This window comes from Diachasmimorpha longicaudata, chromosome 16 (assembly GCF_034640455.1).
Source record: "Diachasmimorpha longicaudata isolate KC_UGA_2023 chromosome 16, iyDiaLong2, whole genome shotgun sequence".
Taxonomy (NCBI): Eukaryota; Metazoa; Arthropoda; class Insecta; order Hymenoptera; family Braconidae; genus Diachasmimorpha; species Diachasmimorpha longicaudata.
In genome coordinates, this window is record NC_087240.1 from 4,313,041 (window position 1) to 4,323,367 (window position 10,327).

A 10,327-nucleotide genomic window follows, 5' to 3' on the forward strand; every position below is an offset into this window, starting at 1 on the left:
ATAAAATAATTCTCAGGAAATCCCCAATCATAGGAGTTCGTCCTGCGATACCTGACATGTGTATATATTAATTTTTTCAATGAAAAAATAATGATCATTGAATATTTCTCTCGACTAAAAAATGCCTCCCCATAACCCCATTTTCCATTTATTTTTACTCAAAAAAATCCCATTCTAAACCCACTCCACCACCACGGGATCAATGTCCCCAGTGTCGAATGAAAAATGAAGGCCCACCGTATAATTAACAAAAGCCCTAATGATCCATGAGGTCGTGTCACCTACCCCCACTACCCCGAAAAATGGCCTACCAAATCGGCTCTAGTCCCGCATGCACGATCATTCCACAGCAGTTGCCGTTCGTCCGTGGTAGTGCGCACACCATCTCCGTTGGATAATTATCATCAGTAAAATTAAACTCCCTTCGATCCGCTAAATCCCCCCCATAATCAATAAAAATATCCAAATGCGTGAATTCACCAGGAATTAACAATGGATCTGTGTCACCCTCGTGTTGCAGTGCTTCTGTTTATCCTGACTATTATCGGACTACCGAGAGCACATGCCAGAACGTGGGGTAAAGTATCAATGATAAATTCACAATATCACCTTGATTTTTCGGGACGACAGGGATTTTTGGGGGATTGATAAGTGCAGTGATGAGTTGTTATGTTTTTCAGACGATTGTACGATTACTTGGGGGTAATTGGGCCGGCTAGATAACCCCCCTGCGTTCACGAGGACTCGGGTAACACTCGGTTGCCATTGGGTCGCGAGTACCTGTCACGTACGCCAGCTCTCGCTCCCTCTCTCTCGCACCCGCACGATACCCGCACTCGGTATTTGATTTTGTTCGAGTTGATATTTTCCATTTTATGAATGAAACGTAGGGTGAAACGTGGGGGAGATTTTTGCCCGAATTTTGGGGTTAATTTTTGGGGGAGGGTATTTGTGGGGTCACATTGACGAGATTTTACGTAATCGGTTTGCGAAGAGCTGTCGTTGGGAACATTTGACCGCTGAGAGGGTTTCAAGAGCATTAAAATGTTTGATTTTTTAGGGGATCAGGGGTACATCAAGGGTTTTTTTAGGGGGTGGGATTGATGGGTGTGAATTGGGACAGGGTGAGCGGTGAAAAACGTAGAGAAAATTTTTTTTCGGTATTTATGGGTTTTCGGGGGATTTTTTGTAATTGTATGGACCGGTATTTTTTAATGGGGTAAATGGAACGATTTAAACTCAGGAAATAATTTGGAAAATTAATTCTTCAATTTTTTAATGAATTGTTTACTTGAAAACAATAGTTGCAGAGTTGGAATAATCAGGAACATGAATTATTTATCGCAAAACTGCGACCCTGAGAAAAATCTTTATATTGGGCATAACTGTTTTATTGATTTTTTAATGAGTTTGAGATCATTTTCATATTTTATCTCTCCTTGTCGTTATTCAATCTCCTCTCTATTCTCAGAACATTCACTTTTCCAAAGCTCTGGGTCGTCTAGGAATTTTCGTTTCGAATTTATTACCGATTTCCCGTTTCAACATGATCGTTAGTAAAACATTTTGAAATCCCTCCAGCTAGATCATCAAAATTTCTCCCACGAACGAATATCAATAATTCCAGATACGAACAAGTGTTAACTCAACGACATCATAAATAAAAAATGATTTCTCGCTTTAAATATTGAAGAATTATGGCCCCTCCGATAAACTTCACCCCGAGGATGAAGTTTGACCTGAAAAATTAATGTCTATGACTTCTCAATTGGGTATCGCGGCATATGGGTAATCGATTTTTCAATTAAGACGGGTAGCTAATGATTAGAATCAGTGGGATGATTCAGACATGGGAATAATTCGATTTTATTCAAAGGATAATTTATTTCCTGAAAATTGGAAATTTTACTTAACAGCATTAGTCTTCTCCTACAAATTAGGGAAATATATATGCAAGTTAATATATGTGGTATTTTGGCTTTGTGACGAGATAGTAATTTTTATCGTAAAGTCCACAAAGTATTCGCTGAAAGGTGTAACATCATTCGTTCGATCGCACGTGTACAAAAGCAAAAAATTCTCTTGACTTTTTATCCCTGCGTTTATTACTGTTCACTCGATGATCTTCCACCTCAAAGTAATCAAGACCTAAACTCGTGACGTCGTGTCCAATTTCCCCGCACCCAATAGAATCTCCAATAACTGAATTCTACGAATTAAATAAATGCAACTCGAACTAATTTTCTCGTTGATGAATAAAGTCGTCGACAGCATTTCCTGAAGTAAAAGTCCTCGTTATCGCAATGCGATATTGTAACGCAATACATAAGGTCAGGATCACTGATAACCGTCAATTTATTTTCGCCCATTGATTTGATAAGTGATTAAGATTGATCGAAAATTCTCAGCGTCAATTCCTCTCGTCTCCAATTAATACAAACGGTTTTCTATCGCTACCAATTAAACTTGGAGTGAATTCTCTCGCCATTTTAATTGGCCGAAAGAATTCTCGGCTTATTTTTTTTTTATTGTTGACGAATGTTCCCACAGTCCCATCAGTCCATTGAATATGCTAATACTGTTATCGACAGTTGCAAACATGAATTTGATTATTAAAAGCAGTATCGGAATTGAATTTAGCAGGCGAGACATAAAAGGCGATCATCTACATTGAGGATAAAAATGTTTTTTTCAGAAGAAAAAAACTGAGAGAAAAAAATCCCAAACATATGTTTTAGACACTCAGATCCCCGAAAACGCGAGTTTAAACTTGCTTTACATTCTTATCAGAACAATCTTTAATTCGCAGAAATATAGATTTTTTTCTCAGTATATTGACAGATTTATCAGCAGGAAAATGCCCTCAAAACAAATTACTGTTTTGAAATCTGTACATGAGGGAAGCATAACGACTGACCTTTGACGAGAAGTGTTGAATAATTGTTTATCAGTGGGAGATATTGACATTCGATGGGGAGAGTGACAGTCAAACTATTTGTGCACTATTCCAGGGGAATTACTCGACAATCGATAATTTTTGAAACTATTACATCATGAGTAGATTGTTATGACTGTTCGATGACAATTGTTCAACATTTTTCTTCGGCTTTATTGGATTTTTATTAAATTGATTCAGCCTCGATCTAAAAATACCTCATTTTTGCATAGCATATCAATTTTCGTAACGATTATCGTAATTGCATTATTATTCATGACTTGTTTTTAACATTTGTTGATTCAAGGATTTTTTACAATGGAAATTTGTTTGTATTCAACTTTACCGATATTCTCTGCATTGACATTTCGTAGAAACTAAGCTCGCCAAATCGTGGTAAGTCCACTAATCACCAACAATTACCAATAATTTACAGATCTGGCGGTGGCGATCGGTCGCGAGATCAACTTTCTCTCCTCGAATGGCACCGTGACAGGCCGCATCCTGAACCACGCTGCAGTATCTCTCTCAGCAATGGCCTACAACGACGAGACCCACGAGATGTACTTAGGTGACACCAGGAACAAGAATACATCGATCTTCTCAAAGACCCTGACCGAAGACACCAAAGTCTGGACCCCAATCCTTCCCAACCCCACCTTCACCCACATAATCGGCATGATTTTCGATCCGGTCTCCTCCTCCCTCTTCTACATCGACACAAGAATGTCCGCGATCCTGAAGCTGCGTGTGAACTCCTCGAGTAACAAATCCACTCGTGATTTCACCCCAGCCGAGGGGATCTCCACCCCAGAGTTGATTTTACTGCTACCAGAGCAACACCCCAGGAGTCTCTCCCTGGACTTCTGCACGAGAACCCTCTATTGGTCGAACAGTAACTTCTCGAGTGCCTCGATAGAGGCCATAGAGCTATCAAGCGGTTCCAGAAGAATGATTGTCAACACAAACCTGTATGAACCCGTGGCAGTGGTTGTGGACCACACGTCGGGGAAGCTTTACTGGGTCGACGACGAGGAAGGAATTCGTTACAAAATTGAGAGGAGTAATTTGGATGGATCAATGAGGGAGCTCCTCGTCCATGGCAAACACCAGCAGCCCGCTCACCTGGCGATCGATGACCAATCGATCTACTGGACCGACTGGGTGCACTCGTCAATCTGGAGGTTCAAGAAAACACCTGCTCCTGGGGATGTGCCGGAAAATTGGAAGAGTTTCTTCGATACAAATCGAGATGCCGATCCCACTAGTATCATATCACGGGATAATCTGGGGCGGATGGATTGCGTGACTGTCGAGAGAATAATAAACTCGAAGATGGAGAAGCATCACCAGGATGTGGAGGTGTACGAACGACTTGCCACCAGCACTGAGGATGAGGAGGATGGCAAGAGTGAAGAGAGCATGGTCTGCTTGAATGGGGCCAAGTTGGTGAATGGAAACAGGAGCTGCTCTTGTCAAAAGGGATACGATGGGTTACAATGTGAGACATCCGTTTGTCATAATTATTGCGTCAGGGGGGAGTGCACGGTGGATTATGAGGGGAAGCCGAGGTGCAAGTGCGCCTCGAGGTTCAGGGGGAAGAGGTGCGAACAGGATGCTTGTATTGGGTTCTGCCTCAATGGGGGAGAGTGTGAGATTCAAAATGGAGAGCCCTACTGCAGGTGCCTGGGGACCACTGGGGTGAGGTGTGAGGAGAGACTTGGGGGGGATGGGATTTGTGGACTTCTCTGTGAGAGTCGGCTGCAGGAGTTTGGCAAATATGATAGAATAATCTGCAGGTACATTGTTATTTTATTCATTGAATTTGTCGATTAAAAGGATTCGATTGGAATTAATTAGCTATTGGCAAAGTACTTCTAGTAGATCAATGGATTAATTAGGATTTATAATTTTTTTTACAGATGCTCAGAGAGAAATGTAACTGAAAGCTCACAATGCATTATATACACATACGGTGTCGAGAACAAAATCCTGGTGATAATATTCTCAGTGATAATTGCTGTACTTATAACATCGATAATTGTACTTAGTTATTTCGTAAACAAATTTCGTCGGAGGCCGAGGATTAAGAAGCGCTTTGTGGTCAGTAAGAATGGGATAACTCCACTGACATCTAGGCCAGAAATACCAGGGGACCAGTGTGAAATTATGATTGAGAACTGTTGCAACATGAATATCTGTGAGACGGTGAGTATATATATTTTTTCCCGCTGGACATTTATTTCTCAATGGAAAAGGGCTCCCGGTATATCCGCCCATGATTGTTCACCCACTCTAGTGTGAGTGGATACGAAGAAAAGTCAGATATTTTTTTGTAGATAATTGATTAGAAACCTTGCAACGGTTTCTCATGAAATCACATATCACTCAAATAATTGCGTAATCATCGAGACAAGATCTGTCACTAGAATTTTATTTTATCGTGGAAATGTTTCGATAATTATCAATTTTAAGAAAAAGCCTATTATATATTTTTTTATGAAATGTGATTTATTCCGTTTGTTCTGTAGATGACTCGTACAATTATCTCGAGAGTGAGAGAACCTAGAAGAAAAGTAACAGACACTTTTTGTTGAAAATTCGTTAGAGATCTTTCAACAGTTTCTTGTGAAATCACATGTCACTGAAATAATTATGTAATCCACGAGAGAAGATCCCGAGTAAGGTCTTTAATGTACCATGAAATTATCGCGATGACTAGTCATTTTAAGAGAAAGTCTCATAAATACTGTCCCCAGACAATGTCATGATCTGTGTAAGATCTTTTAATAGTAAATTCCCCATTACCGTGATCATTATACAGCCGATAATTACTTTTAATGCATTTATAATTTTTTTTTTGTTCATTGTTTCTGGTCTCGTCCACACGATAAAATCATTACGGGAAAGGATTTGAATGATGTGTACAGAAATGATTTTTTTTCAACTGGATAATCAACAAAAATACTAAACTTCACGTAACAAAAATTGATTAACAATAATTGATAATGTTGTAGCCATGCTTCGAGCCCAATCTTCGAAGTCCTGAGCCGAGACTCAGCAAGAAAGAGGAGAAAAACTCTCTCCTCCTGGACATGGATGGAAACAATTCGTGCTAGTACAGAATTTCAAAAGAAAAATTCCCATCAATTCACCGTCATTAAGACAATTTCGCTGTAACGAGACTGTTCAAACTCTCACTTGTCTACAAATTGAGTGGGTAAATCATGGAAAAAACATTTAGTATTATTGTTAAGTTTGACAATGACGAGAAAACGTCGCCAAAGTAATCCTCGCAAACTTTGATAGGTTTATTATGAATTTTTAAGATTCTTGTCTCGATAAACAAGAATATTTAAAAAAACACGAGGGAGTACCAACGAACAATGATTCATTTTAATCACCATTTATAAGCCCAGAGAATTGAAATTTACGAATGGAAATGGTTCTGGTGCTGATTTTTAGTTACCAAAGAGTAATGCAACAGGAGGTAAATTATACTTAATTATCATTAACATTTATTCAGTTTATCGTCATTTGAATGGCTGCCCCCACCAAAAACTTAACGTGGATGTGTCCTATGGTGGGTATTTATGTGATTGAACTATGTTGATGGCTGCACATTTCAGAAATAACTTAATATTTCGATTTCAAATGCAGTGGAATTACTGTAGGACATTATTCCATTTTTTTCATTTCATTGAAACCAGATACTTGAACGTTGAAATTCAACATATCATGACATTTATTACTGCCTACGTGTCCAAAGCTTCTGAGTCAGTGCCACGATAGAATTTCAGAGCACAAATGTAGAAAAATAAAATGGGGGAGATATTTATTCTTGTGAAATTAATTTTTCTGCTTTCATTTGAATAGATTTTTAATGAGACACGTGATTCATCAATTTATACCGATGAAGTTATTCTTTATTTCATCAATTCTTTCCTTATTGTCAATTTATATTTGTGCATTCGTGGTTTACTTTCGGTTCTCTATATCATTTTACGACTGAAGTTCTGGAATTCTAGACTTTCGATTTTGATATGCATTGATAAATTAGTTGAGCAACAATAAATATTTCCCTCAGTGCAGAGAAGCGACGCAAGAAACTGCCTGATCACGTTATTTAATGCTTTTACAGGAAATTAAATTTTTGTGGCAATTTTTACTACATAACAATGTAAAACGATTGAAAAAAACCGCGCGAAAGGAGTTCTAAATATTTTTTCAAGCGTTAAAATGCAACCCAATTTATCTTGGCCCCCGTTTCCTTTTACCCCACGAGTTCTGAAATTCTACACTTTCCGTTACCGCATGCATTGAAAGGATTAGTTAAGCAGAAATAAATATCTCCCTCAGTGCAGAAAAGTGACACCAAAAACTGCCTAATCACACTATTTAAATGTCTTCAAAACTTGTAAATTACAAACGTCAGCAGTTACTGAAAATCATGATGAGGTACATCGAATCATCATGAAATTAATAGTCAGCGGTTAAGAATTATTTGCCATTCCACGTGTAGAAAAGATATTCGCTGATAAGTAAGGCTGAACCCAAGCTGTTAATCTACAGAAATGTAAATAAATATTCATACGAATCACTTAACTAACAGGACAGCCAGTGCTATCAGAAATCGATGATTCACCAATCATAAAATCGTCAGGAGAATGAAAAAAACTGTTGAATCTCTGATAATGATTATAACATCTCCCATTTGTATTTATGGAGATGAAACAATGAAAACAATTCATTTACCTCATTTAGTTATTACATAGTAGTTTATTTCACTGTGATTCACCCGAAAAATGATTTTCAAAATTGGCTTTTGTCTTCAAAGCTTTATATTTTATGTCTAAATTATTAATCGGAATTGGATCTGTTTAGTTTTTGGTTGTTAATTTTTATTTTATTTATTGACAGAATGAGTTGTGAATTACAATGTGGAACGTCATGAATTTTGATTTTCGTTTTGAAAAATCAATTATTATTTTATTATGGAGAATTTGAGTCTCAACAGGAGTTGAAAGAGCTTTTTAATTTTCAGCAATAGCTTTTAACACGTTAAAATTATTATAAAAAAATTGCAGGTAGCTTTTGACGTTTCATAAAATTCACAACCGTTCTGTTTATTTTTTGGGTGAAGAGTAGAATTTCGTCTGAAATATTAATGTTGTATGTTCATGGCTAGAGTCACCCGATCATCTCATTTTCCCACGAGCTAAAAAAACCAACAAATGCCTTAATGAGGTTTATTTGAGTCTAAAAATAAGAAATTTAAACGCTTTCAGTGAGGAAAAAAAATACTTAATGCCATTGGTCGCGTAATTCATTCATTCGAACAATCTTAGTCCATTGAATAGTCATGGAAATAAATTGTGAGAGACTGCACTCAGCAGTTCTGGACAGATTTAAGATTTTGATATTGAATTTATTTCGTGATAATTATTCAGTGGAGCTTTGGAAAACACCCTTTTCCCAGGCACTGATCACCAGGGACGTGATAGTGGATTTATGGAGAAAGGGGTGTATTCCCAAATTATTTAACAATCTTCAAACCTGTCATTTTCGTTTATTTCTGTAATTATCATTATCCCTCTTCCTTGAGTCTAGTAGTGGAAAATTTTTACGAGGGTAAAAATTTAATTAGAGACTTTATGTACGAGAGATGTACATTAACGAGTAATTGTCATTTGTGCGCAGGAGCATAAATAATTACTGTAAAGAAGAAATAAATTGATATGGGGAATTAAGTAAATTTTTGCAGATAATTTATTACAAACAAAAAATATTACACCATAAAGTGATTTGTGTTCAAAGATTATTTCCAATTTTGAATAACACAACACATGTGGTTTTGGAATAGTTAAGCGATTGGATTATTGATCGGCAGCCAATTGTGACGAGGGAAGGACGACCTTTTCGCCTGGCTTGAAGGCTGGCATTCCGATATAAGGACAGCTTGCGCAGCGGAATGCGTCTCCTAGGTAGCACTAATAAGCAAAAAAGCGAATGAACCTCAATTGAAAATAGTCATCAATTAATAATGACTGCCAACGATTAATCATCACCGATTTAAATGACAAGTACTGATTCTTACATTTCCACAAGACGATTTTTCGGTTTTCTCCTTTGCAGCTTCTCCATTTAATTCTTCCGCAAGGCCGCAGGAACAATCTTTGCAGGCTTTACGTTTGCCAGTTGTTCCACAAACTATTTAAATTGAATTTTATGGAATAAAGTTAATTAAAATTCGTCTATTTAGTTTCCCTTCGCTGAATTAATTTTCACGCATTATGCAACAATGTAATTTACCCCTGAGCGACGATTCCGTAGGTTTCTTCAGGTCCTCTTCATCCAGTAAATCGTCCTCGTCAATGAGGTCATCCTCAACGGCATCATCGAGCTTCCAAACGTTTTGTGGTTCTTTTGCAAAGGACAGGGCCACTGAGGATCCTATCTAAATGAGCAATTATTTTAAAGTCAGTATTTTTCATTCAGAAAGGTTCTTCAAAACTTAAATTATAAAAAAGTCTCATAATAATAAATATCTGGTGGAGTTCGGCCTCCATCAGAATTAAATCAGATAATGATAACAACAATAATTAATTCACGAGCAGCAATGGTTTACCTTGTATGAAGGCTTTTCTCCAATAATCTGACAAATCCTCGCGTCATCCTGGTAGTCATCACCAAGAAGACCTTTAATCCTCCACGTTGACGTCAGAGGACTGACTCTGCACTCTTTGAATCTAAATCCACTGACTCTGAGAGCTGAAATCTCATCAGAGAACAGTTTGTCCGCCTCATTATCCGTGGAATTGGCAATTAATTTATGCAAAACAATGGATCCCCCTGGGGCGACTACTTTCAGCAGATCAATGAGGTCCGTCTGCTCGTGAGCATCGAACGTGAGGACCCAGTTGAAGGAGCAATCGTTCGTAACTACAGGTTCACGAGACCAAGCAAATTAGAAGCTCATCAGTTGGGGTCAATTGAAATTAAATGAATATTTACGTGTCTTCGAGTCGGCAGATTTCATCACCTTAACTTCACCATTGTTAACCTCTGAAAGAGACTGGGGAAAGTCAGCCACGTTCACTTTGTGGTTCAACAACACCAGGACCTTGTCGTCCTTCTTGACGAAGTCGAACATTATTTAGTTGAGCTGCACGTCACTCTTTCCCTGGAGTAATTAATTATTGATAATTGAACAAAGGGCCAGTGGATCTGCAAGTGTTTTTGTCGGCGAACGTAGGGATCAAGCAGGTTAGGTTAGGGTCTCAGTGCCCTCCAGAGGCTCCACCTATTGGAGCCCAACCACTTCTAAGCCATCGCCTCACCTCTAGTCGATCAAACAACACAAACCTTGTGCTGCTCTCTGCTCATGCTCAC

At 38.1% G+C, this 10,327-nt stretch overlaps 2 protein-coding genes across 3 annotated transcripts in view; one reads left to right on the forward strand and one right to left on the reverse strand.

Annotated features, from left to right (window-relative positions):
- The window catches only part of LOC135170067 (protein cueball), a 165,494-nt gene extending 156,804 nt beyond the window's left edge, over positions 1-8,690 (forward strand). Inside the window, exons 1-4 of one of the 2 annotated variants that reach the window (XM_064135579.1) lie at positions 336-577; positions 3,372-4,734; positions 4,858-5,143; positions 5,953-8,690. In XM_064135579.1, coding sequence (XP_063991649.1) covers positions 493-577; positions 3,372-4,734; positions 4,858-5,143; positions 5,953-6,054 — 1,836 coding nt within the window. In that variant the 5' untranslated portion in view covers positions 336-492 and the 3' untranslated portion in view covers positions 6,055-8,690. Of the gene's footprint in view, positions 1-335; positions 578-3,371; positions 4,735-4,857; positions 5,144-5,952 lie in introns of those variants that run through there. The other variant, XM_064135580.1, reaches the window with a different exon arrangement.
- LOC135170086 (anamorsin homolog) lies at positions 8,687-10,230 on the reverse strand. Its single transcript, XM_064135606.1, has 5 exons — positions 9,950-10,230; positions 9,564-9,877; positions 9,248-9,392; positions 9,033-9,145; positions 8,687-8,925 (listed from the first exon to the last, which is right to left on the reverse strand). The coding sequence occupies exons 1-5, from the start codon at positions 10,086-10,088 to the stop codon at positions 8,812-8,814; spliced, it is 825 nt and encodes a 274-aa protein (XP_063991676.1). The 5' UTR covers positions 10,089-10,230; the 3' UTR covers positions 8,687-8,811.
- Between the last annotated feature and the right edge of the window lie 97 nt (positions 10,231-10,327).